The 27,219-nt window shown below is 42.6% G+C and overlaps 3 protein-coding genes across 5 annotated transcripts in view; 1 reads left to right on the forward strand and 2 right to left on the reverse strand.

The window, feature by feature from the left end:
- Window positions 1–2,086: 2,086 nt before the first annotated feature.
- Window positions 2,087–8,608, reverse strand: MTG2 (mitochondrial ribosome-associated GTPase 2). Its single transcript, XM_014954581.1, has 6 exons — window positions 8,318–8,608; window positions 6,531–6,678; window positions 5,807–5,922; window positions 4,913–5,131; window positions 3,287–3,425; window positions 2,087–2,905 (listed from the first exon to the last, which is right to left on the reverse strand). Exons 1-6 carry the CDS (start codon window positions 8,582–8,584, stop codon window positions 2,511–2,513), a joined length of 1,284 nt encoding a protein of 427 aa, XP_014810067.1. The 5' UTR covers window positions 8,585–8,608; the 3' UTR covers window positions 2,087–2,510.
- Window positions 8,609–9,532: 924 nt separating this feature from the next.
- Window positions 9,533–27,140, reverse strand: SS18L1 (synovial sarcoma translocation gene on chromosome 18-like 1). 3 transcript variants are annotated; one of them, XM_014957163.1, is made up of 11 exons: window positions 27,000–27,140; window positions 23,279–23,355; window positions 21,836–21,920; window positions 20,259–20,403; window positions 16,795–16,992; window positions 15,674–15,838; window positions 14,663–14,764; window positions 14,150–14,242; window positions 12,709–12,828; window positions 11,970–12,097; window positions 9,533–11,778 (listed from the first exon to the last, which is right to left on the reverse strand). In XM_014957163.1, the coding sequence occupies exons 1-11, from the start codon at window positions 27,066–27,068 to the stop codon at window positions 11,752–11,754; spliced, it is 1,209 nt and encodes a 402-aa protein (XP_014812649.1). In that variant the 5' UTR covers window positions 27,069–27,140; the 3' UTR covers window positions 9,533–11,751. The 3 variants fall into 3 exon arrangements, with proteins under 3 accessions (XP_014812649.1, XP_014812642.1, XP_014812659.1); XM_014957156.1 differs by lacking the exon at window positions 27,000–27,140 and having other exon boundaries at window positions 23,279–24,272; XM_014957173.1 differs by lacking the exons at window positions 21,836–21,920; window positions 23,279–23,355; window positions 27,000–27,140 and adding an exon at window positions 21,375–21,460.
- The window catches only part of LOC106895544 (proteasome subunit alpha type-7-like), a 7,184-nt gene continuing 7,031 nt past the window's right edge, over window positions 27,067–27,219 (forward strand). The window contains exon 1 of the mRNA XM_014954984.1: window positions 27,067–27,078. Coding sequence (XP_014810470.1) covers window positions 27,067–27,078 — 12 coding nt within the window. The remainder of the gene's footprint in view (window positions 27,079–27,219) is intronic.

Raw genomic sequence — 27,219 nt, forward strand, 5'->3', positions numbered from 1 at the left:
AATATTCTTGCAATAATGTACTAAAAATGTATTCAAAAGATGAGTACTAAAACTGTAAAGTACTAAGCAAAATTATGGCTCAAGCTTCTCCAGGAAATATAAAACAGACTGGGACTTCAATTCACATTAAAATTAGGCTTATTGTCAGAACGAGACATGAAATCCCTGATCTCTTTCCTCTTGTCAACCTCAAAAATCAAGGACAACATCAAAGGTTTCAGCAGAGGAAGGCAAAAGCTAGTTAAGGAAAGTTATGCAGAAGAAAACCACCAGAACCCCCCCAAACCTAAAAGAAAACAAGCCAGCCCACCCCAACCCCAGCTGTAGACACAGTGGGAAGAAATCCCACAGTACATCATTCTCCGAAACAATTCATCATTCTCTCTCGTAATGTGATTTTTTTCTTCTCTCTGTTCCTAGAGGTAAAACAGGTTTCCTTTGCAAATACCTTATTTTCAGCAGAACCAGAGGTTATTCCTCAGTTCTGCACCTCATAACTAGAATGGGGTGCAGGGGAAATTCATGTCAATTCTGAAGGAGCCCTATGGAGAAACGTGACCCAAGCTGTTGGCTGGGATGGCACTGGGCAGCACACAGCAGCTCCTTTAGCCTTAACACAGGCACCCCTTCAGTTGGTAGATGTCTACTGACTACAGCAACTTCAAACTCCTACAAACAAGTTGTTCCAATGCTAAAGCTGGACCTCCTTGGCACTTTTCATCAACAGATGAAGGAGTCTGGGCTCCCGTAAAACCTCTGAACCCTCCAAGCATGTGGTTAGGAGCTTGGTACTATCATCTCTGAACAGGTGGCTGAAATGTTAAGAACAAAGAAACCAATTACACGATCAATAGGAATTCTGTTAAGCCATCCAGAAACCCGCTGTGCTTTTTGCACATTGCTACACAAAATACTCTCCACTCCAAGAACTGAGGTTGTGTGAGGACTGGGAGGTAAAGGTGAAAGCTCCTGTGAGTACAGAGGCTTTTAAAACAGCATCTGTCATCCTCAAAGACTGCAAAATACTAAAATACAGCCAGAGAGAGTGCAAAGTATTTGTAGGTATCGGATGTTCTGCGAAGTAGCTGCACCAGCTTTTGTGTTCCAGCAATCTTCTCCTGGTTTTATTAAACCTGGCTGAAAACCACAGAGCAATAGAAGGAAAAACAACAGTGAAGCCTAAAAATGCTGCACAAACCCAAACAGAAGGGCAGAACTGAATATTAACTTCTGCCTAATTCAGTTTGGTAAATCCCAGGGATGAAGCAAGTAGGAAGCAAAACATGAGAGCGACTTTGGGATTTAATAATTGTTTTCATTTTTTCCTGATTGCATTTATACCAGTATCAGTGCTTGTAATGCAGAGATTACTTTCCACACCTGATCACAGCTACAAATTCTCAGAATATGAATTTGGAAGAGATAATCACCTGATTTGCCCATATTTTTCATTTAAAACCTCAGACGTTTGACATTGCACTTTTTCAGAAGAAAAACCTGCTGCTCTTAAGAATAACAAGCAGCACACACCTTCTTCCTCACATAGGTTAGTTCTAATTCATAATCATAATCACAAAGCAGATCCCAACACGGATACAGGAGGGTGTGAGCTGAGCTTTAATTTGAGACTGAACAAGACTGTCCCATTCCAGCTATAGCCAGTCCATCTGAACTTCTAGAGAACAACAATGCAAGAACACTGTCCACAAAATGACATAGGAAAAAGAAAAGGAGGGTAGGGACAGAGCAGAGAACTGTATTTTTCTTTATTTGGAATATCTAAGCCTTGGATTTCCCAGAATATTGCTGGAGATTCCTCAAGGAAACTACAGAAGAACTCAGAAGTGAGTCTCAAATGACTGCTCCCCGGCTAGTTTATACAGCTACTGCCAGCATTTAAAGATAGTTAATTATTTATACCAACACAGAAATAATTTGAATCATTAACTGCAGCTGTTTCATACTCCTCCTCCCTAAAAACACTGTTTGTTTTTCCTCATGAGGGACAGCTGCTCAAACAAACTAGGAGAAAAGTTTATGAGATGACTGAAAGTGCTTATGGTATAAAAAAATCCAAACAAATAAATGTGGGACCACCTTACTTTTTATTTTAGAATTTTTGATTAGTGAAAACTGAGAAGTCACTTCACTCCAAACCAGAAAGCAAGACGGTATCTTCTGCAGATCCTGAGTTTCAGTCCTTTCTACCAGATAGTTCATTATGGAATGAAGAGGATGCTATCTAATGCCAAACAAGACCCAGGTTTCCAATTCAATGCCCATCACAATTACAATCTTCAAATTTTGTTGTAAAACACCAGAGACACCTCAAAGTCAAACAAACAAACAAATCTTTCCAATGCAGCAGTCCAGAACAAATCCACATGCTGTGGCCCATGCGTTAAAAATAAATAAATCCAAACCTAAACAAACTCCCCCAGATGCCATCTAATCAAATTACTTTTTTTTATTTTTTCTCCTTCCAGCACAGTTCCCTGCAGCTGTGGTTCCTACCACTTGACTGGGCTTTGCCCTCGTGATTGTTCTGTCTTCACATAAGCATCATAAAGTTCTCTCAAATGCAAGAGCAGCTCCTCTAGGTTGTCTCCCGTCAGCGCAGACAACGCAATGACCCGCTCATCTGTGTGTTCTTTAAGGAGCTGCAGATTGATCCTGGACTGAGCAAGGTCAATCTTATTCCCGATGACAACACGAGGCCTCTCAGACAATCCTTTTTTATATTGCTCCAGTTCATATTTTAAGTCTTGCAGCTGAGTCCACGGCTGAGACACGGAGAGATCCACCACGTACAAGAGGAAGCAGCAGCGCTCAATGTGCCGCAGAAAGGCCATCCCCAGGCCCCTGTTCTGATGAGCACCTTTGATTAGGCCAGGGATGTCAGCAACTACAACGAGGGAAATTTCACAGTGAATCCAACAGATCCAATAAAACAGAAAAATCCCAGTCTTTTTTACTGGCCAGTGCAAGTACTTTTAGAATTACATCTCAAAGCATCAATATTAAAGCATACCTCATATTAAGTTTGGCTGCTATTATCCTTTAAATTTATATTATTCCAGTGAGGACAGAATACAGATAGCTAGGTTGATATTAAGGGCACATATAAGTCAACGTGAAATGGGCTTTCAGTATTGTTTTGTTTGAAGTTCTTTGGAACTAGCAAGAATTCTACAGAAATGCTAAACTTACTTGTGCAGCGTTTCAAAGAACAACCCAGGTGACACAAATCACTGCCAAGGCACACACAACGTACCACAATCCTTACCTGCCACTTGTTCATAGTCTTGGTAGCAGACAACGCCGACGTGGGGGTTGAGGGTGGTGAAAGGGTAGGCAGCCACCGCTGGCTTCGCGTTGGAGATCGCTCTCAAAAGGGAGGATTTGCCGGCGTTGGGAAAGCCCACCTGGAACACAAGCACTCATTAAAGCCACAGCTGTAGATTAATCCCGATTAAAAAACCCTGTAAGCTTTTGCAGATGAGACAAGGTTCTTCGAGCATGAATAGAAGAACATTAATTTTGCATACTTAGTTCTGAAAAGCATCCTGCTTTCCCTTTTTTATTTCTACTAAACCCTGTTCTATTTATACATGTATTTTCTCATAATCATCAAACAGATCAAACATAGAAGGGTCCCCTTGACTTTTTTTTGTGCCATCTTAAGTATTCACTTTGTTCAAGGTCAAAAGCATATATACAATAAGATCTCTTCTACCCTGAAATAATGTTATTACGCTTTGTTCTGCACTTCCCATTTTATCTATGTTCTCTATCTCTGATTTATTATTTTCCAAAATAATTCAGGACTGGCTTTGTCCCTGATTTAGTAACACAATTGGCCTGTAAGTAAAAAGACTGCCTACAAGTTTGGGATTTTACAGCTCTTCACCGTCTTGACATGAAAGAATTAAATTGAAACTTGGCCTTTTGGGAGGAAGGCAAGAATTTAAACAAACCTATCCCAGAAATGAAATTACTCTGAGATATCGAATAGTTGATATGTGAAAGCTACAGAGATGGTCAATAATCCCCAGATGAAAATAGATCAAATCCTAAATTCACCTATTTGCTGATGTCAGATGCTTCAAATTTGTGAGGAAGTGAAGAACAGAACAGATTCATCTCAGACTTCCAAATTAGTGCCAAAAAAGTGAGAAGTGGACCAGAGTGTCCAGCTGGTCAGAGAATTAACTGTATTGATCCACCAATGCCGACTTTTTTCTCACTCTTGAAATAAATTCACTAAGTTCTGCTAGACCAGACAGTTATTCTGCAGTTGTCGAACTACAGCAAGAACTCTTTGTACAAAAACTGTAATTTTAACTGCTTTACCAGCTGCTGTTAAAACATTTCCATACTTAAAAATGAAAACAGTTTAAGCCTTAAATTGACTTAGCATTCATGTTTAAATAGTATTTTCATTTCAGAGGATGCTAAATCTGGAACTAACACAGTGAAATGTTTAGTGTCTGTAAAAAGATAAATATAAGGGTGAAATAGAAGATGTTTTGAACTTAATCAATTTTCTTTTAAGAAAAAAACCCCAAAAACCAGAAATTAATTTAGAAGAACTCTCCATACTGTACTGTTCATCTGCAGAACCAGCAGACAAAGCCTGCTGTGTATCATCACTGAGTCTATTACTCGCTGATGAATCTTGCACATCGCTTTCCTATATATTCTGTTGATTTTAGTGAAAGTAGGATGACGTCAAGTAGCAAGAGAGTGACAGCTCTGCAGATCACTTTGGACACCCTTCTACCAAGTAGCAGCGAGAATGCATCGAGTTGCATCTCTAAAGGAGCAAGCCAAAAGGCTAACAAAAATGCTATCAAACATTATTTCTTCAGTCAGTCAAGTGTCATCCCACAAGAACCACAGCGACACTCACCAGTCCTGCATGAGCTGTTGTCTTGAGTTCCAGATGGAGGACCCTTTCCTGACCCGGCTCTCCTGGAGTAAATAATGTTGGAGCTCGGTTTTCATTGGAAAGAAAAAAGCGATTGCCTTTCCCTCCAGCTCCTCCATAAGCTGCAACATACTCTTTCCCGTGTTGGGTGAGGTCAGCCACAACTTTCCCATCCTCCTTAACCAATGTACCCACAGGAACCTTGAAGTGAAGAGAGATGCAAGTGTTACACTGCAGCTCAAAGCCTGCAGCAGAGCTGTCCTCAGCAGACCCTTTACCAGCAGATTTCAGATCTGTTGAAAATCAGCCCTCCGTATTCTCAATCAGAATCCCAAAAGAGAAGTGGACTTCAGGAGGCTCCCTTTCTGGGCCCTCTCAGGTGTTTACACTTCATTGAAATGTTAACAGTACCATAACCCTTTCTCTCCTTTTATGCAGAGAAACCTAAGCACAGTAGCGAGTTGAGAAACATATTGTAGGCATGCACCAAGGAAACCTAAGCAAGCACAGTAGCAAGTTGAGAAACATATTGTAGGCATGCACCAAAACAGGCACACTGAAGAAAAAAAAAAAATATTGAAGAAAACAAGTCTGTTCCTATTTAAGAAGTTCTGTGTTGTGAACGCTCTAGGTACATGAATCCTAGAAGTAAAGCAAATCAGAACTGGCCAGAAGTACATTCCAAAGAAGTCTAATTTTTACAAATGACTTAAAACAGCTTCATCTGTCTGTGTGCCAACCAGCCCTGTCTCAGCAGAGACAGCACACAAGCTCCCTGTAAAAAAGCACATTTTCTCATAATAAGGTCATCCAGCTTGAAAATCAGCAATGTTCATACAAAGCTAATATGCTAGCATGCAACCTTAATTTACTTACTTTAACATACATGCAGGCACCATTAGCTCCGTAACAGTTTTTGCTTCCTCCTCTCTCTCCATGAAACCCCTGATAGAAGGGGAGGACTGAAAAAAGTGATTTCATTTGCCGGTCAGCTGTAAAGCAAAATATGTGTATTTTAAACTTATTGTGTCAGTACAACAGGCACAGAAGAGCAACCTTTTAACTGTTCTTCCCCTTTTTTAATACTGCATATCCTATTTACCGTCTCAACAATAACATGTCAGGGAAAACTAATATTAACTTAAGTTGTGAAGAAGTTTAACTGCCTTTACTTAGGTTTATTAACCATGTACTTTATTATGTGGTCATTCCAAAATCAACCATTACAAAATCCTCTGAAAAATTCATTAGCAGATTTTGCAGCAGGGTGGTGGCAGAAGCAGCTTTATCCACCTTAAGAGTAAAATTTGATCAGATCCCAGCCTTATCACAACATAGTCATGCACCAGCCACTAAAATGTCTGCAAAATATCTTCATTTTCAAATGCTTTCTAAGGCTGTCAGTGCCATTTATGTCTCTGCTACCACAGCTGAGGACAAAGCTTAAAAAGCAAAGCCATCTTACACAGAAATAACCATTTTAACATTTTTGACATTTACCAGCTCCCACCATACAGTGTGTTGCAGGGTTGCTTTTGCTGGGGAGTGAGGTGTTAAGTGATAAGACAACACAAAACAAAACAGATCTAGTGAGTCTTACCCTTCAAAATGACGTGACCCCCATCACCTCCATTTCCACCATCAGGACCTCCAAATATTTTCCTGGGTTCACTATAAAAGGAATGACCCCCTCCTCCTCCTTGTCCTCCAACCACACGCACCTTCCGGTGATCCACGAAATAGCGGGTCTGTAACAAGGATGGGGTTTGTACCCTTTAAGTACAGCGTGTCAGAGCCGCCTTCCAACAAGTTGGTTGTTCTGCAAAACTTAGCGATGTGCAGACCTGCTATGTCACTGTCAATTCTATTCAACAGCAAAAAAAATAACAAAGAAATTGGAACTCTGCTGCTACTCACTGATCAACTAAAAACAGCCTATTAAGTACTGTTCAAGTATTTTTTTAAGAAACCTCTCAAAAGTACTTGCCTGAGACTATGTCGATATAACCTAATGCAGCAGCTCAGATACCAAAAGTGCAAAACTCACGTTAAGGGAACTGACAAAAAAAGTATCCTTTTAATACAGCTATATGATGCTGAGAGGTAGCTCAAGAGAGCTGCCACACTGTAAGCCAATCCCAAAAATTTTTAAAAACCATATATGTAAACTTTTTACTTCTTTAAATCAAACTGAAATTTGCAAAAATGACACAGTACATGTGTGGGAGGGATATTCTCATCCTGATTCACGCCTTCTATACCAGGTGATGAAATCAAGGCAAACTTCAATTTTCTAACAATTATGAAAAGTATTAAAGACAAAGAATAGAAAGTATTTACAAACACAGCAAGTAGCTGAAATCTTAATATATGCCCCAACCAGTTGCTCAGGGGCTAAAAAAAAAGCTAAACTGTAAAGAGAACTCCAGATCTTGGATCTATTTCTGACATTAACTTAATATTTGACTTCTGGCAAACTAATTATACTGCACTATGTTTTAGCTTTTCTGTCCGCAAAATAGGCTTAATGATATTTACTCATCCCCAGGAAGTGGGCTGAGATCCCAAGGGAAACTATTAGAGAAGTACATTCACAGAGGCGGGTGAAATCGTTCACCTATTGGGATGGAAAGAGAAAGCATGACCTTGACTGTGGCAACATTCAAGTTCTGTCAATTACTAAGGGGCTTCATAATGAGAATGAGCAATAAGGGTCACTTTAATTAAACAGCCCAAACAGGACATGAAGGAGAAAAAGTCTTATTAGTATTATGATATGAGCAACTGGAAAAAAAAAAAAAAAAAACAAACCTTAACTCTCGATAATTATAGTCACAGTGTGACCACTGATTTCCTAAAAAGCGTCTTTTAGAAAAGTATTTGGCACCCCCACACGGCGAGACAAGAAACTAAATGGAAGTGATTTACTGATCATTAGAAAATAAGGTTTTCCCTAAACGCGTAAAAAAAAAATGGGAAGAAAAAGTTCTAGAACCCCGCAGTTTCCCTGACATGAAATGCTGTCTGTTTGGCAGCTGGCTACTGCGTAAGGCTGTAAAAACAGTGCAGAAACAAACCGGTATTTTAGCTTTTAATCTACCTAATTCCCGACCTGTGGACGCTCCCAGCCGCGGCTCCGGGCGCTCACACCGCTCCGGCCGCCCCCCCGAGCACCGGGACTGCCTCACGGCAGAGTTATTTCCTCACTCTTCACAAAGTTAATCAGATTTTGGAAAAACCAGCCCCTCACGGGAGGAGCACGCACGGGCCCTCTGTGAGGGGAGGCCGGCGAGGAGCGCGGCCGCCGGTTTCTGAGGCGCCTGAGCGGTGACCGCCCCGCGAGGTGACCGCACCCCCCGCCGACACCTCGTTTACTCCAAAACTCACCAGTTTCCTTTCCGAAATGACTCTTTTTTGCCTCAGCCGCCTGTTCTTTGAGCACCTCGCGCAGCTGGTGGAGAAAGCCGGCTGCCGGCCCCCCGGCCTGAGGAGAAGGAGGAGGGCCGGCCTCCACGGGGACCAGCCACCCAGCGCGGCACCGCCAGCCGCCGGGAGAGCCCGGGCGCCCAGCACGGCCCGGCACGGCGGCAGCATGGCGCGGGTAACCCCCGTGAGGGCCTGGCCGGCCAGCACGGCCCGGCACGGCGGCAGCATGGCGCGGGTAACCCCCGTGAGGGCCTGGCCGGCCAGCACGGCCCGGCACGGCGGCAGCATGGCGCCGGTACCCACCGACAGGGCCCGGCCCGGGCCTGCCCCCTCCGCGCCCCGCCCCCGGCCGCGCGCAGGCGCCGCTGTGGGGAAAGCGCGGGAAGGAGCGTTCCGCTCCCCCTCAGGCAGCGCCGCCGCCCGTCGTCCCTCACCGCGGCCGCCCCGGGAAGAGCGTCGATGCCGAGGTGCGCAGAAATAGTCCGTGATACCCGTGAGGGATGAGAGGAAGAGCGGTGTGGGAGGTCCGGGATCTCTGTCCCTCAAGGGCCCGGAGAGTGTCCCGCCCGCTGCGGTCTTAGCGGCGCTGGAAGTGGCAGCCCCCGCAGTGGGTCTGGGGGGAGCGGCGGCAGCTGAGGGAACACAGGGCCGTCTGTGGGGCTTGGTGACTGACCCACCGGGGTCTCAGCCCCCTGAGGAGTCCGTCTCAGCCCCCTGAGGAGTCTCTCCCTCAGCCCCATGAGGAGTCCATCTCTGCACTTTGAGGAGTCTCTCAGCCCCTTGAGGAGTTCCGCCCTTGACCCCATGATGAGTTCGGTCCGTCCCAGTCCCATAAGGAGTCCACCAGCCCCTTGAGGAGTCTCCCTCGGTCCCATGAGGAGTCCCCCAGCCCCCTGAGGAGTCTCCCTTGGCCCCTTGAGGCCTGCACCATCAGTCTGCCTGACACGTCTTCCCCCAACACCGTGAGGTGAGCTCTTACCTACACACACACACTCTGTACACACACAGCATCTCATCTTTGCACATTAAATAACTGGAAAGCTAGGACCAGCTTTCATTATACATAATCATCTATGAAGTGTATTTGAGAAGTAGGGGAGAGGGCGCAGCTCAAAATCTCCCCCGATTTGTTGTTTCCATTCAAAAGTCCCGTGTCGTAAGAAAAGTACCACCAACTTCGTTTTCAGATAATTTTTAACCTAAACAATTTTCAAGCATTCTGTATTACAAAACAGAAAATGATACAATTAATGGAAGAGGTCAAAATGCTGGCATCACTTTGTTTCCACATTAATACATAAAAATGGACAACACATTAAATAAACATTTTGTTATTAACAATTATAAATATTAACACCAAAAGTCATGTATAAATTAGGAAATAAATGTACAAACTATTTCCAAAGTGCTCTTTCAAATACATTATATACACAACATTCAAGAAGTTCTTAATGTAAGACATTTCAGATTGATGTAATGTTGCTGTTTCATTTTAAGTGTTGTTCATATTCTCCCAAAAGTATTTCAGCACTTTCCAAAACCACATAAAAGGCGTATTTCCAAGCTGGCAAAGAGCAATATTGCATTCTTCTGGCTACCTGTAATAATATATTGTAAAGAAAACAATCTTACTTCTTTTCTGTTCCTTGCTATTTGAGAGTACTTACTTGTATGAAAACACCAGCAGGGAAGGTGAGAGAAATGAAGACTGACTAAAAAAATGTCTTCAATTTTCATCAGTAATTGAAATCATTAATGTAGCAAGGGCAGTGCTTGGACAACATTTAATAGTAAACTCTTCAGCTGTTCAGTTAAAGACTTTCCACTACAGGAAAAAAAAGTAATGAATTGAGAGATCTTTTTTTTTATTCCAGTGGTCTTGGTTTTTTAAAATATAAAGTACTAGAACTTGAAATCTTGTAAATACACCGTTTCAGACAAAGGAGAAAATCCTACGGAGGGTGTATTTATTGTATATTGTAAATGTGCAATTAATCTTGTGTTAAAAAATGCTCATGGAGTATAGTCATCCTCGCCTTTTGCCTCTGAGAAAATTGGTAATTCATTCAGCACTTATATAAGCACTTTAGAAGTGCTTTTTTTCAACACTTTATAAGAACATATAAAACTCAATAGAAGTGACTTACATTGTTCATACTGGCTTTTACATACCACTAGTTTTTATTTCTAAGTTCTCCCCCTATAGGTATTCTCTCACTGGTTGACCCCATTAATAGTTCCCCTCTCTATATGCATAATATTGTTTCACAATTAAAGCTGAATTTACTTTCTTATCTGCAATGAAGATGGATTTTTTTTTCCTTTTACTTCTGACCTATTTCTGTCAAGCTACAGGAGAAAAATAAAAATGATAATGAGCTGTAAGAACAGTCGACCAAGAGATTTGACAATATTTATGGTTATAATGCTTGCTGGAAAATCTGAGCAAGGGCAATGGAAGAATCAGAAATAATGAAGGATGCCAGCCACCTGCTTGCATAATTTGGCATGAAAATGTATATGCGAGTTATAAAATTTGGAGTAGCATGTTTAAGACTGGAGTTTTGCCAGATGTTTTTCTCAGCTAAGCACAATATGAAGCAATATTGACATCTAGTAGGCTGACACTGCAGATCTCAGAGCTCTCCTCTATTTTTCTTTCCATGAGAGAAATACTTTAGTTTACATGGATATATAAAAGGTGCCTCTAGTGATTAACATTTCCTTGAATACAGGTTTTGATCCTCTTTCTGTACCTTTTACAACAGAAATGTGGACTTAGGCAGATTACTGAATTATAAGACTTGGGTAGGTAGCTATTGCAGAAATTGCAGTTCGTTTTAATTTTTATCATCTAGCATAGAACTGTCTTCACCTAAAGGATGTATCCATGCCCTTACTCTGAAGAAGTAAAGTTAAGAGCCATGGATTTGAGAGGCTGGCAGGTATTCTTTCAATGCATTCAGTTAAAAACCATCAATAACCTCCCACAGGATACTTCCCTGGACCGAGCTGTGAGTGAATGGCTTTGTATTGAGCCAGACTGCAGAATAACCTGGCTGTTTTCCAGAATGGGGCACAACTGTGATCAAATGATCCTAAAGCTATTTAGAAACATCAAGAATGGGGCAGGGTAGGGGGGGTAAATGGAAAACTTCTGCATTGTATCAACATACAGTACTATACACACTACCAAATATCAAACCATTAAAGCATTGTCTTGTTACCAGTAGTGCACTGCTTCATATCCAGCATGAAATGAACACTGTTCACATACAGACGCTGCTTTGTGCTAAGGGGTAACCAACATATTACAATTAATCAAAACTGCCTGTACATCCAGTTCAAAAGATGGAGATACTATTGAAATGAATCTGACACGGGATCGTATTCTTTTATTGCTGATAATTTCCATATTGTCCCTATAAAAGAGAAAGAAATAAAAATGTTGGAGAACAATGTATCAGAGGTTTACAAACAGTGAGTTAGACCATTTCTTTTGGTCTATGATTTTTGAAAGACCCACTGAAGTATCCCCAAACTATCAGACAGATTTAAATGCAAAGTTAACAGCCAAATCTGGCTTTTCATGGCAGAGATTTAGACAATTTACCTGCTCGTAGCCGTAAGGCCTCTGTTGCTGAGCGGACGGGCCTGTCTGAGAAGCTCTGTAACTTCCGTATTGCTGCCCCTGTCCCTGTTGGTAGCTGGAATACTGTGAAGAGGCTCCTTGTGCAGGTCCTGAGGAGACAGTGAAATCCATTATGAAGGCTTAATTTGCTAGGGGGAGTTCTCAAGCTTTACACTAGAAAATGTTAATACTAATAATGATCTAGTTGTAGCAGTGGGAACTCCAGGCTTTAAGCTTTGCACAGAAAATGTTATATCCTTTTAAGTGATTTTGCACTTCAGCTTTGTTCCTTTCTCCTCAGTCCCTCACCAAGGAACAAAACCCTGATGATGTTGCAAGAAGTGAGGGAGTAATGATTCTCTGCATTGTTGATTTTATATTTTCATGTCAGCTCAGAACTCTTGGATGTGCAGGAGGAGGCCTGAGGCTCCAGGCAGTCACCTCCTGCTGACACTGACCAGGAAGTCATCAGGAGGCAAAAGTGTACTTTTTAACTTTCCAAGTTTGTTTCACGAGAGAGGGATGCAGGATGCTAATATACCGGTACGGCCTGCAGCGCTATACTAATGGGTGTTACTGCTCACAGCCCCTTTCCATGCTATGCTGTGGCTAGTTTTGGTATGGGGATGTCCGAGGTTCATCAAGGGAATAGTTTACAGCATATTTTAGCTTAGGAATGGAGGCGTCAGGATGAAGTACTGCAAAACCTGAGTTTTCTTACCGTATCCTTGCTGTTGTCCCGGGTAACTTTGCTGATTTGGGTATTGCTGCTGGGAGTACGTTTGCTGTTGTGCAGCTCCCTGTTGGTACCCTGCCTGCTGCTGGCTGTACTGAGAATTTCCTAATGAGGGAAAAATTGAAATGGTTTGGTTAGAGATGAGGCAGGTGTTTCACTGTATGTGTGAATCATATGGAAAACAAAAGAGCCTTGGCCTAGAACTCATAAACAAGTACTCTTTTCAGAAACAGATGTTTGCATTTGCCAATCATGATGAGTTTATGTCTTCAGTGATTTTTAGTTCTTTTGAACAGGAGAGAGTTGTTTATTTATACACATCACTAAACAAGCAAACAAGCAACCTGTTCCCTAAAGGTTTGTGGTTTTTTTTTTACCCCAGAAGTGTTTCACAGAAAAAAACACCAAGTAACAGAGATAAGGGTGCCAGCCTAAATAGCCAGTTTCTCAAGAAGCCCTCCCACTGTATTCTCTTCCTGATAACAGTGTTTGTTCATATATCCCAGAAAGACCACTTAGCTAGTTGTTCCTGGTATTGTTTGAGATACCTATGGTGGAAATTCCATTTGCAGTATCCTGAAACAACAAAATGAAATGTGACTATACAGGTGACATTGCTTTTCCTAAATGCCACCTCGCTGTATCATAATAGTTAATACTTTGCAGTTAATTTAGAATTCAGATATCTTAATAGGATCACTGACATTACTGACATACTACTGTTGAGAGTTTTTTAGTGGTAGAATTGCAAACTGATAGTATTGGTGATTTTCAAAGATTAGTTTCATTTAACCCGTTGTTTTTCACAATTTGTAAAATGGATTAAGCAAGATTAAAAAAGCAGCTGGTCCTGGAATTAACCAGTAGGCTTCCTTAGAGAAATTTCCTTTTATGGCTGCCATTTTTTTCCAGCTCTGAACCCCATTTCTAACTGCAGTGCGTTAGTTTATCTTTGTCAGCAGAACCTTTTACTTTAATACAGCCATTTTTATTTGCATTATATAAATTGCTAAACAGTTTTGTAAGAGTGGAGGATATTGATCTCCTGGAAGTCTTTTCTCTTACTGCAAAAAAAAGTTCAATATCCATAGCTATAATTCCACCTGGCTCAGCTACAACCAAGGATCATTTTTCTAATGAATGAGGTTCCCCACAAGTCGTTATTGATCCCAGGAGGCTGCCCAGCACGGCCCCCTCCCAGTGCAGTGAGTGACATGATCCTGTGTGTACAGGCTGAGATAGTGGTGCTGTATAAAAAATGCTATCCATAGCTAAATTCCATTTCCTGGACACTCCTTGAATATAGTTAAGCAGCAGTTAGTGACGCAGAAATTGCGACTTATATTTTACATTTTCATAAGCATTCCATTAGTATTTTAGGGGATTAGAGCTTTGCTTTACAAATATTGCCAATATATTTTCCTACCTCCTTCGTAATAATGCTGTGTGGAGTCGTCAAACGACCTGTCATAGCTCTGCTCAGTATAGGATGACTGCTGATAGGCATAATCACCATGGCCTACAAGGAATTGCAAAGATTTGTCAGGTACATTGTTAATATTACTAGAGATATACTGTTGAATACATTTATTATGAAGCTGCTTATGCACAAAGATGAGGCTAAGAGGAAATACAGACCCCTTAGACAGGAGGTTTAACACATGGCAAGGAAAGGCACACCTATGGATAAATCTCTTGCATGTACTAATCCAAACTTGGCTTCGTGCTCTTTTTGAAGCAGTTGGATAGCAGGATGCAATGATGTGTGTGTTTGTGCCCCTGGGATTAGAATTTTCTAGCTCCCATGCCCTGGGATTAGAATTTTCTAGCGTTTAAATTGGAAGTGAATCGTAATGGGTTTGCCATGTTCTTGGATGGGGCAAGTCGTGCTGGGCTGGGCTCTAGCAACGTTACAGCGAGTACAGCTCAGAGGAATTACCGTCTGGATAATATTGCTGATTCATGGGTTCTGAGGAGCCTTGGCCATGACTGTACTGTTCACTGTAATATTCTTCCTGACCCATGTACTGCTGCGAGGAACCTGCAAGGCAAAGACAGGAGAGTGCAAACTGAGCCCAGGGACCCCTAAGGGATATTTTTTTCTTATCTGATTTTTTTTTTAAGAAAACAGTGTTTACATCTAGATAAGTAAGCAAGCTATGCATGTTGAGAGCAGTTTCAAAGATGTCTTTCTCACTAGAAAAAGGAAATAAATTTGTATTCTCAGACAAAGCCGGTTGAAATTGAAATTACACAACAGTCAGTAACATCCTAAAACCATTCGCTTCGGCGGCAATATTGAAAGTAATGGCTACATTTCAGCTACTAATAGGAGTTATTAGAAAGCACAGGAATGTATTCCATGCTCAAGAGCACAGAAAGAATTAAATATATTTTAATTAATGTATTAATTTGTTTCTTAGCAAATTCAGTTTATGTTAGAATCAGTCTAGCAGCTTTATTACCTCTTACAACTTTTTCCAGAGAGGTCTTAGAGCATGGTAGTTATCCTCTGGTGTTTTCCTTTCCTTGGCCTAATTTTTCGTACTAATTGCTGGCAAACTATCTTCTTTGCAGAAATGTGTTCCTTGTTAACTGTGCCATGTTACGGCTGATCCAATACCATTTGAAAGAACTGAAAAGATTCCCAGTGGCTTCAGTGAGCTGTATGTCAAATTGTTCATCTTTTCTTTAGAGATATGTGATCCCTTTTAGACAGAATTATTTTTCTAAACACCTGAAATAATTAAATAGATAAATCTTGAAAATAGATTAAAGTTCATCTGATTGTCATGCTACTTCCACCATTCGAGATTTCCTCTCTTCCCGGGCGAGGTTCCCTGTTCATAGATGTGACTTGGAAATTTTGCTGACTTACCTACCCCACGGGACGGGCTGCTTATCACCGATCTATTACTAATTATATCACTAATCTGACACGGGGTTTTACCTTGCTGCGAAGCTCTGTAGGGGCCCATGGGTCGCTGCCCCATCATGCTGTTGCCCTGGTTGCTCTGGCTCATCATGGCGATGGAGGACTGCCCCTGGTAGTGCTGGCTGCCTCCTTGCGCAGAGTTGTAGTGCGACGTCGCTGCTTGCTGGTGCATCATGGAGACTACAACGTACAGGGAGAACACTGTTTTCTAAAAGGATGTGACACTTCTCTCCCTAGTCTCTTTGGAAGCAAGTTAAAACTTTAAACTAACATGCATCCTGATCATTCTGGGAATTTTCCACAGGGGGAGATGTTTTCCTACTCCATGTATTTAACTCTTCTGCACTGTAATCCAGAAAGTATGTTATTACATGGTCAGTTCTTGCCACTTGCTTCAGTCAGACATTTAAATATATATCTAGCCATGATTATTATTAGTTTATTTAAAATAATGTAATCACTATGACAGTAGGATTAAAGAAAGAAATAAGAACTGATGCTTGTTCCTCTCTACCTCCTGACTAATTCATTGCTGCATTTCTTTTCTAATCAACTCTTTCTTCAACTGATGATTACACAGTTTAAATAAACTAACATTCTAGGATTTATTTGATCCCTAAATTTCATACTGTCAGAAAGAATTCTTAAGCATCGGACATCCCATTCAATACTCTGTAGCAAACGTTTTTACAAATTAAGAGATTAATTCCGAGTTGTCAGCTAGTCTCTCTATGCCCTGCAAGCAGTGTGAAGTAGCAATAAAATAACCAAAAAAAGAGTAAATGTGTAATGCTCTCTGGCGGGCTTTTTCAGCTAGGATAAAGGTGCTTCTCTGATCCCTCCCACAGCTGAGGGATTTGCTGCCAGGGACTATCAGATCGTGCTGCTGCACCTCGAGCTAACCCTCTTTCCCCCAACTCACTGCTAACTCATAGCGAGTTAAAGCAAGTCTGAAACTCTTCTGACTTACACTGGTGCCTGACACCTTGAAATTCAGAGCTGTCTTAAAGCTGTCTGTTCCTCTTGTATGTTTGTCTCTGTCTACAGAAAATATTTACAGAACAAATTCATGTGTGGTAAACCTCTGAGGTCACTGAAAAGTCAAGTTGGCCCCGAAGGAGGAAGAGGGAGTTTACCTGGATTAGACTGCATGTTGATGTTTGTTCGAGAGACATAATTGCCTATTGACCCCTGGCCTTGCATTGGCACATTCTGAGATGCAGGCACTGTATGGCTATAACCAGGCCCAGTTCCATGACTGCTGACAGTCATACTCAGAGAGGTCGTGGGCATAGTGTTCTGGCCTGACTGCTGCATAGACACGTGATTGGGACCTAGAAAAATTAAAGAGAGCAACAAGAAAATCTGTGCTATTATTGGCAACGTACAGTGAGCATTAAAGCCCTCGCGGCCTTTCTAAAATACCTTACGATAAGGCAAAACAAAACAAAACAAAAAAATCCTCATTATTTAAATTCCCTGTTAATGTCAGACAAATTAAAACTGCCTACTGCACAGTTAGAGTGATCCCCCTCTCCCTGGCAGCCAGAGCCAGGCTGTACAGAACTGCAGAAGGAAGAACAAAACCAGCAGCAATGCCCTACAACCAGCTCCTCACCGCCAGCAGGCAGCAGAATTCACAAATGCCAGTAATTTCAGATATTTCAGAAAATACATGGACTCTGGAAACATTTGCCTTCGCAAATTTGTCCTTTCCTTCCTCCTGTCCCACTGTCGACTCCTCTTCCCCCTTCACACAGACGGTGACAATAAATTTTCCAAGTCACCACAATAATCCCCCTTGTTACAGTACTCCCTTTCCAACATCACCGTGTTCAATCATCAGACTGCTCCAATGGTACCCTGGGTTTATATCATCCTGCTTCCCAGCCATATGCTTATTCTTTACAATTCTATTGCTCTTGGGTAACTAAAATCAGGGAGAGTCTGCTTCTTAATTTTTTTGTTGTTTGTTGCTGTAAATACTTCTGTGAATGAGTTTTGGAAAGTTGTTTTCATTGTGTATTGTTACTATCTAAGTTGTGATAGTGTGTATTGCTGTCTATCTAAATTCAGCTGTATCGTTGTCAATCTAAATTAATTTAGGTAGAATGGAAAACATGCAGGATCCCTAGAAGAGAGAGAATTATGTTGTAATGTTTAGATAATGATATTTTAATTCACAGTTACTAAGTGTATCTACAGCCACTGAAAAATGTGTCTAATTCTCTTAGTACAAGCCTCATTAATTACTCTTAATGGTATTAATAGACACCAAAATGAGAAAATTTGCTGTAGATTATTATATTTTCCTCTGATGGAGAGACGCAAGCAGCATTTTCAACTCAAGATAAAGAGAGCCAGCTCTGCCAAAAGCAGCAGAGCTGCGTCAATAAATTGCGAGAGAGATCTCGCCCTGTGTTTCACTCCAGTTTTTGTGGGTCTTGCAAAGCTGATACTTGTACTTGTGCAACACAAGACCACGTGGTGTTTGAAGAGAGCTAGTAGCTGCTTTGAATGAGGGCTGGAGTGAAGCAAGTGTTGATAAACCTTGCCCTGTTTGCATGGGAAAACGTAGGAGAATCTTGGCCTTCTTCAAAGCAGGGAAAAAAAAAAAGTTTGGCTACTTTGTGATTCTAAGTGAAAATATGAAAGCATGAACAAAAGTGTTTAAATAAAAACATGAAAACAATAATACAAATACATTAATACAATATATAAATACATATGTATGTATTTATACATATACATATATACATAAATATGTATGTATTACATACATAAATAAAGCATTGAACCTCTTTCATATTTTCATGAATCTAAGGCAGTTGGATTTTTCTTTGAAAGGCCTCACTCATGATTTCTGAAGAGTTAAAATTCTCAGCTGGGCCCCATTCTGTCCAGAGGCAGCCGAGTTGGTTGGTTTATTGAATGTATTGGCACTGGTTGGTTTATTGAATTTAATGGGTTTGCCTGCAGGGCTGTGCCATGAAGAATCACTGGCTTGTGGGTGGTGGACTACTTGAAATCTCAGTGGGCTGGTTTTGCCATCGGCAGAATTATCATGACAATTGAGCCAGCTGCCACCATGGGGAGTTCCCAGCATGCAGGGAATGACCCCCTTACTGTCCCAAAGAGGTGAGCCCTGTAAAGTCCTGATTGAGGATAAAATGTAGGAGCTTCTATGCCTTCTCCCCTGTTCTTCCCTCTCTTACAAAGCTGTACCTGTTCATTACAGACTTTCATCTCTATTGCCATTAGGTGAGAAATTCTGACAAGCAGTAGAGCCCTACGTATGTTTGAATTCTTTGTGCGTATTTACTCCTAATTTCCAAAAAACACTGTCCAGCAATTGTTGACCCATGTGGAGTAATTTCTCCATCCAGAATTCTATCTGCACATCCAGATGGCTGTGCCACCCAGCATGGCTGTGCTGACTCCACTCTAGCTGGCACTCTCTAGCAGGAGAGGCTGGCAACCACAGAGTGTCCCCAGCCCCACAGTGTGGGGGTCCCAGTCCCCAGTCACTCCAGTCTCCAGCACTGCCAGGCTGGTTCTCCCCGTCAGCACTAAATTACTACAAACAACTGGAGGGTGGGGGGCAAATAAGAAAACCCAGCCAACAATAGCACTGAAAATACAGATTCTTAGTAACACAAAGCAACGTTTTGACTGACTTATTATAATACTTATACTAGGTAATCTTTCAAAAAGAAGGCCCAGATAAATTTAATAAGCTCACTTTACAAGCCGTAACTGTTTAAAGTAGGTACCTCATCCATTAGTACTATCAGCTTGACCACAAATAGATTTTTTTAAAAGTCAGAAGTAATTTCATGGCTTGCATCTGCTTCTGAGTCCCCCTGCCAAGGTCTGTGATTTTACAATCAGATATTTCTATTTATAGAATCTGCTTTCTCTCTCTGTCACTCTGGGAAAGACCCACAGAAACGAGAACTGACTAAATAACTACAAACTACAGAATAAATAAACACGTTATTCGTTCTATAAAATGCACAGTTAAAAAAAATTGTCTTTCAATTAGTTTCTTTTTAGTTGCATGAACAAAAGAAACAAATAGCAAAGTATATTATCTTATTCCTGTGAAATGCCTGTGCAAACTCTTTGGCTGTGTAGTAGAGTCTCTGCGAGCTGCTGCAGAGGACAAAGACTGATGCAGCACCAGATGATTTCTCAGAAGGATGTGCCAGGGAAGGTCTGTGCAATCTAAAGGCTCAGTTGTGTGGTTAGTCATGCAAGCAATTCCATTTTCCCCTGGCCAACCCCACCACTTCCAAGAGAAAAACACCACAATATATCATTTTTCTTATTAAAAACTTGGATGCATCTTTACTTGGTGATTTTCGTTATGCATTTAAAAAAAAAAAATGTTTTTAATTTCCCCTCTAGAAATACCGAGCAGATTGGAGTCCTTGCAGAAGCCAACATCATCACTGACTGTAGCCATTTTGTGATGATTTCCCCACATGCCTGAAAGGTGAGTTTGGAGAGGTCTTTTACAGCTCTGTAAGTATATTCTGCATTAATGATTTTGTTGCCAAGGCAACAGCAAAGCAGCACAAAGGGGCCGGGAGCTCACCGTTGCTAATCTGGCTCTGCATGAGGGAGGAAGGAGGAAGGCCCGTCCCAATGGCATCGCTGAGATTGCTCTGCGAATGGAGAGCCTGGTTGGATGCACTCTGAGTCATTCCTCCGGGGCCCAAGTTTATGTTTTGCGTTGGTGGCTGCAAATAACAAGGAGGAGAAGCGAATTATTTTTTTTTTTTTTTGGTTAGGTTTTAATTAGAAAAATAATAATCCCTCAAATTAGCCTATGACTAAAAAACTGCCTCAACTAAATACGTGCTTCCTTCATGTTGGGGGCTGGCTTGCGTAAACCTCTCTTGGTGTGACTACAGTGTGAGTGACATCCGGCACCACAGGGAGAAGCCAGCAGGAAGCACAGCAGAGATCTTAAAATTGGGCTTAGAACAGAGTCTGGCTTCTGTGCCCCTTCTTCTGTCCACAGGTGAATCTCATTTTGTGCTGCTCAGAACCCCACCGCTGGGGAGGTGTGCGTGAGTAAAAGGAGACACAGAAGGATGTTGACAAACTGACCTTTCTCAAGCATAAAGCTATCCTGTATTTTGTGGGATGCCTCCAAAATCAATCCATTTAGCAAGAATAACACAATGCTTAAAGACAAAACCAATGCCCAAATGCTGAATTACATTTTTGACATAAAATAGTGGCATTTTTTCCTGAGGAAAGAACACAGTAAGAACAGGTAAAGATTAATGAATCTGGAACAAATGGAGCCTGTTCAGATCTGTACCACTGCACCATTTACAGCATAGAGAACTTGAGCTACAGAGACAGATTAACACAAATGCCCCAAATCATGTGTTTTAAAAGCAGTAACTTTGGGTTTGTTCAGTGGTCTACTTGACCACTTCAAAAATTTTAGCTGGAAAAAATTAGTACAAAATGCTTTATAGACAGTGATCAGTAACAGCATCAAAGACCATCCCAAATCATGTGTTTTAAACGCAGTAAAAGTAACTTTGGGTTTGTTCAGTGGTCTACTTGACCACTTCAAAAATTTCAGCTGGAAAAAAATAGTACAAAATGCTTTATAGACAGTGATCAGTAACAGAATCAAAGACCATTTCCCTCCAGCACCGTAAATTTATCTGATGGTCGCACTGGTACTTACAGCAGGAAGCAAAGACTGCATGTTCTGGTTAGAATCTGCTATTGTTGCCAAGTAAACCAGGTTTCTGTGCAAGATTTGTTGGTATCTACAGAATAAGGAGTAAAGCTTATTTGGAAAAGGTTAACAATACAGACAATTCCAAAAACCTTTCTCTTTTTTTTTGGTAAGAACAGGTAAAGATTAATGAATCTGGAACAAATGGAGCCTGTTCAGATCTGTACCACTGCACCGTTTACAGCATAGAGAACTTGAGCTACAGAGACAGATTAACACAAATGCCCCAAATCATGTGTTTTAAAAGCAGTAACTTTGGGTTTGTTCAGTGGTCTACTTGACCACTTCAAAAATTTTAGCTGGAAAAAATTAGTACAAAATGCTTTATAGACAGTGATCAGTAACAGAATCAAAGACCATTTCCCTCCAGCACCGTAAATTTATCTGATGGTCGCACTGGTACTTACAGCAGGAAGCAAAGACTGCATGTTCTGGTTAGAATCTGCTATTGTTGCCAAGTAAACCAGGTTTCTGTGCAAGATTTGTTGGTATCTACAGAATAAGGAGTAAAGCTTATTTGGAAAAGGTTAACAATACAGACAATTCCAAAAACCTTTCTCTTTTTTTTTTGTCTTTCTATTTACAAATGATTAGTTAAGTTACATTAGCCCACTTTTCATTGCGTCTTTCTATTTACGAATGATGAGTTAAGTTACATTAGCCCACTTTTCATTGCCATAAATAGCAATAGCAATGACCTGTATCTGTGCTGTCACGCTTTTCATCAAGGATCAGTGTGTTCAACACCTCTTTTACAAACGGGTAAACCTGGGGGAAGGGAGAGGTAAAATACACTCTCCTTCGAAAGCTTTTTGAGGGAACTGCAAAGCTGGGAGCTCCTTCTTTGAGCAGTGACACTCAGCAGCTGCTCAAACAATTAGCCACTTCTTCTTCCTCTGCTTAACAAGTCCTAGTAGTAATGAAATTCCAAAACTCCCAAACCCCAAAACCTGTTTGCCCTGCCAGCAAGCTGAGAACAAGGCTATTTTCAAGAGTGCTCTAACTGGAGTGTTTACTCAAGTAAGCACCACCAGAACCATTTATGCTCCTTCACAGTTGTCAATGAACTGGAAAAGCTCATAATAAAGAGCAGGAGGGCATCCAAAAGCAAACCACCAGCTGTGCCACCCCGCAGAGGGACAAGTCAAACTTCTAGGAATGGGGAGAGTTCCAAGAAAGCAAGAGAAAATGCGTTTTTTAGCATAAGTTAAGGGGAAATAAGGTAAGGGGAAAATGAGATAAGGGGAAAATGGCTGGGAAGTAGGAAAAATGAAGCCAGAACGGTGACTTCTCTCACAAAAGGTATCTTTTTTAGACCATTTATTCAAAATTACAGCTTTCTGGGTTTGGCCCCAGAACTTGACCTTTCATGGGGCAGACTGGCTTTTCCTCCTGACCAAGATTTTACTCCTTGAGTTTACAAAAGTATTTTGCTGTCAAGATTAGGCATAGTCAGCAGTGCTACAAACTGGCATGTCTAGAGGCACAGTGTTTTAGCCACAGATAACCACATGGCTGATCCTTAACTTTTAATTACTTTCTGATGAAAATATCTTACTAACTTTGTACCTGATTCTACTTTTATTTAATGAATCTGCTTAGAGCAAATGGTCCGATAACCATGCTTGTTTATAATTATTTTAATAAATCTATTAAAAATATTATAAATACTAAACACTCAAATACTTCAGGAAAACCCTCTGTGCCAAGAACAATATACATTTCTGAATGCAAGTCAATCTAAAAAAATAGTCCAACTGTTTTCTCAGTGAGGAGTAAACAGAACTGTTCATAGCACGGCCCTTGAGCACACCAGACATCTCTAACACACTCCAAAATGCAATACTTACTGAGTACATTCTGCGGTTTTCCCCTTGCTCTGATAATCCATAATACACTGTATTAGGTGGTGATTTTCATCTAGCATCTGCATGAAAGAAATACGATCAAAACACGTTACTGGGAGAATCCTGTTAAAGCCCCGTGGTTTTGTGATGCTCCACATTCACCCTTCTTGGCAGTGGCTGGTGTTTTCGTGCAGTTTTGCTGCCTCAGGACATTACGAAGTACCTGCACGTGACTCTGTTGAGCCACAACATTGTGCTTTTCAAGTCATTCCCTTATGAACCATTATCTTTAAAGGAGTTAATTGAAATACGCAACACAGAAGAATTAATGGACTTACCTTTTCTGCTCCGTAAATGGCAGAGAGATTTTTCTGCTGAAGAAGGAAAATACCTTCACTATGAAATACCTCTGCCTCGTCCGAAAACACCACCCAGCCCTTCCCAAAACTTCGGATTTTACCACCGTGCCTACTTTCAAATAAGAAAGATACTTTCAAGCAACTTAAACCTACAGGTTTTCCTGCGTGTGCTGACTACTGAGCTTGAGGAAGTGTAAAATTTGCATTACTGGATCTGCTGAAACCATGTTCAAGAGAACTGCATCCCAGTGTACCCTTTGGGGTAGTTCAGTTCTAATGCAGGGAGGGCTTAAAATGAAAGCACAGAGTTATTATACATCAGTTAATTTATGTGTATCAGAGGCTGCTGGCTCAGCATCATTGAATAAATTCTAGTGACTGGCTCGTTCCAAGGGGATCAGGGCTGCTGGGCAAAATGACCACTGACCTTTACTTAATGGACTTAACAATACAATTAAAAGCTTAAAATACCCTTTGATTTGTTTTCAAATTTCAAATACAGTAGTTTGTCTGTTCTCCCCCTGCTTTCTTGTGACTGCGGCAAGCTTTCTGCAGGTGGGTGAATGGAGAAAATAACAACAGTATTTACAAATTTAGATCTGCCTCTGGCAAAAGCTCCCTACCCAGTACAGCCCGTAGGTACCACCACTGGTAAGAGCAAGACTGGGCCTTTGAACCACTGGGCTGGGAAGTGCCTGCAAGACTGGGCCTTTGAACCACTGGGCTGGCAGGAGAGAAGAACTCTTGAGGAAAGAGTAAGATGTTTTCATGAGAGTTAAATGTGAATTAATTGGTGTAGGTTTGTGCTCTCATCAGAACAAATTCTTGACCCGTTCAGATGCAGACAAGGGCTAGATGATGGGAAAAGGAGCAGAAGTGTTCCTGATGGACCTGCCACCCAGCGAGTAATGTGAATTAATCGGTGTAGGTTTGTGCTCTGATCAGAACAAATTCTTGACCCATTCAGATGCAGACAAGGGCTGGATGATGGGAAAGGGAGCAGAAGAGTGTTCCTGATGGACCTGCCACCCAGCGAGTCGCTCCCTTGGAGAACTCGGCTCGTCCCACATCTGGCTGCTGATTCACAGGTTGGTCTTAAATTTGTGGGACCCCCCCAGTCCATGACAGGCTGGGACCTGCCGTGCCAGGGGGTCTGAGGAGCAGGGGCGATGCTGTGGGGTCGTCCCCCTGCTCTCCAGCACTGCCAGGGGGGAGTCTGTGTTCCCCCTGCCTGTGTGCCCGTGCTCACAGGGAACCCAGGTGCAGCGTGTGGTTTTAAGAGAACACCCTCCCTCCTGATGCACAGGGCAGCTCCTTGTTTCATCGTCACACAGAATGTTCACCTCTCTCAGTGGAAATCCCGTACAGAGAATCAGCAAAGAATATAAACCCGTGCTTTTCCGTTTCCACAACGGAGGCCACTGACAACATTTTCCCATTCAGTTAAGACACGGCCTGAGCAGCAAGACTCCAAGCAATATCACAGCCACCTTCCTCAGAAAAGGGCTGTGCTTCTACGGTTGCCTGAAAAACATTTTGCTCACTGACAGAGGGATGGGGAATAGCTCTTCTCCTAATTTACCAGGGAAAGAGATCAGAGTCCTCATCTCCGTTATACAGAGGAAAAGGAAGTTTCCTGCCCTGCAAATGCTGTTTGATGAACTGTTTCAAAGCATCATCAAGACATCCCTGCTGTCCCCTCAAAAGTTCTAACTCCCTCCACGTGAAAGCTATTTTAGGAATAGTTGGTACTGGAATCATGACCGTTTTGAGAGAATATTGAAGTTGAGTCAATAAATAAAAAACAACTGCCTATATATTACGAACACGAATTGGAATAATCCTGTTTTTCAATGAAATCGGCATGTGTTCCAAAAAGCTGCCTTTCTGAGGATTTTGGGGGTTGTTTGCCACTCCCTGCCCCTTCCCTCGCTGCCCACGGAGCCCGCCCCATCACCGCACACCCCTTCCTCAGCATCACCTTCCTCGGCCAAAGCCACCGACCGCCCTGAAGCAACACCCCAGCAAGTGCTCCTGAGACAGGGAACGGTTCCACGCGGGTTCTCACAGCATCACTGGTAAAGAAATAACGTTTTTGAGGCTTCCACAAAGTTCACAAATAGGCAAAAGGGCTTGGAAACCAAACCGAGGATGCTTTGGCTGCCCCTCGTCTGCGGATACAGCTCATGGGTTTAAGTACAAACTGGCCGAATTATGAAATTCTCTCCTAACCCCAACCAACCTGCAGGTTTAGAGAAAAACTCACCAATTGAGAAGGAAATAATTGAGTATTTAAAATTAATGGGTTGCCAATACTGCGCGTGCTGCAAGAGCTACACAAAATGGGATTAGTTCCCACAGTCTCCTGAGACTCAAGTCACCTCGTCTGTCCCTCCTCCAGCACCGTGTCCTGCCCTAATCTCCGTCCTGTCCCGCGCTGCCCCTGGGCTGGGTTTTGGGTTTATTTCCCTAGAAGGCGTGAGTCGGCACCAGGTGCCGGTTTGGCCCCGAGCCCCCGCCGGTGGGGAATTGCGGTACCGGCACCTTCCTCTCCGCTGCCTATTTCCGAAGGGGCCACGGAGAGCGCACCCCCCCCGGCTGCCCCCGCACCGCACAGGGCCCCCGTGCGGGGGGAGCACCCCGAAACACCCTGTACAAATGACAAATAGCGGGCAAAGTCAAAACATGCATGTTCTTTATTGACGTTTCCAGCCTCTGCCCCGCTGACCGCCACCCTCTGCCGCACCGGGGAAGGGGTGGCGGGGTCTGCGCGGTCCCTGCCCTCCGAACCACCCCCTTCCCCGCCGGGAAAGGCGGCTTTGGCCCCCCGCGGGGCAGAAACCTTCCAAAACCTTTGTTTGCCATTGAACATCAACAAATATCACCCACGATAATCGGAAGAATAGTACGTGAGAAGCACAGCACCGGCGGTCGGTGCTCCCTCTATCTTCGCAGCGAGTAAAATCCCGCATCCCAGTACAAAAGAAAAGCCCTTGCAAATTGGGAGATTTTATTTTAATTCGGGTTTTTTAGGTTGGATTCGGGGGGGAGGGGGAGGGAGGGGGGGGTAGGAGCCGACATGCCATCAGACACTAAGGCAGGTCCCGGCGGTGTCTCCCCTCCGCGCCCCGCGGGGACCCGCTGCCATCGCCGCCTCGGCCCCCGGCTCCTCCGCGCTCTCTTCGCACCTTCGCTTTGTTCCACCTCCTCCTCCTCCTCCTCCTCCTCCTTCCCCCACACCTCTCTCTCTCTCCAGCCGTCCGTCTCCGCAGCCCTCGCCATTCCGCCTCCGCTCCGCCCGCCCCGGCCTCCCGGCGGCGGCATAAAACCTCCGAAATCCTGGGTAGAAAAGCATGCTTTTTTACCTTCTGGATAGTTTGCTGGGTGACCTCCCCTTTGCCTCTTGGGCGAGCAGAAGCAAAGGCGACCGACATGATGGTCTGGGTGGGTTTTTTGGTTTTGTTTGGTTTTGTTTTGTTTTTCTGATTTTTTTTTTTTTTATCACATACGCGTTCCCGGCTCCGATAATATTGTTATTATCTGCCCGCTCTGGCCGCGCTCAGCCCCGCCGCAGTGCGCGGGGGG

This window comes from Calidris pugnax, unplaced genomic scaffold (assembly GCF_001431845.1).
Source record: "Calidris pugnax isolate Ruff unplaced genomic scaffold, ASM143184v1 scaffold50, whole genome shotgun sequence".
Taxonomy (NCBI): Eukaryota; Metazoa; Chordata; class Aves; order Charadriiformes; family Scolopacidae; genus Calidris; species Calidris pugnax.

What these genes read in the sequence shown, in the direction of transcription:
- MTG2 (XM_014954581.1), bottom strand. Translation starts at nt 8,584, where the DNA reads ATGCTGCCGCCGTGCCGGGCCGTGCTGGCCGGCCAGGCCCTCACGGGG. An exon ending in TCATTTCGGAAAGGAAACTG is followed by an intron (nt 6,679 to 8,317) that starts GTGAGTTTTGGA and finishes TCCTTGTTACAG; the next exon opens with ACCCGCTATTTCGTGGATCA. An exon ending in GTGCCTGCATGTATGTTAAA is followed by an intron (nt 5,132 to 5,806) that starts GTAAGTAAATTA and finishes CTTCACTTCAAG; the next exon opens with GTTCCTGTGGGTACATTGGT.
- SS18L1 (XM_014957156.1), bottom strand. Translation starts at nt 23,433, where the DNA reads ATGTGGAGCATCACAAAACCACGGGGCTTTAACAGGATTCTCCCAGTA. An exon ending in CAACATGCAGTCTAATCCAG is followed by an intron (nt 15,839 to 16,794) that starts GTAAACTCCCTC and finishes TGTACGTTGTAG; the next exon opens with TCTCCATGATGCACCAGCAA. An exon ending in TCAGCAATATTATCCAGACG is followed by an intron (nt 14,243 to 14,662) that starts GTAATTCCTCTG and finishes AATTCCTTGTAG; the next exon opens with GCCATGGTGATTATGCCTAT.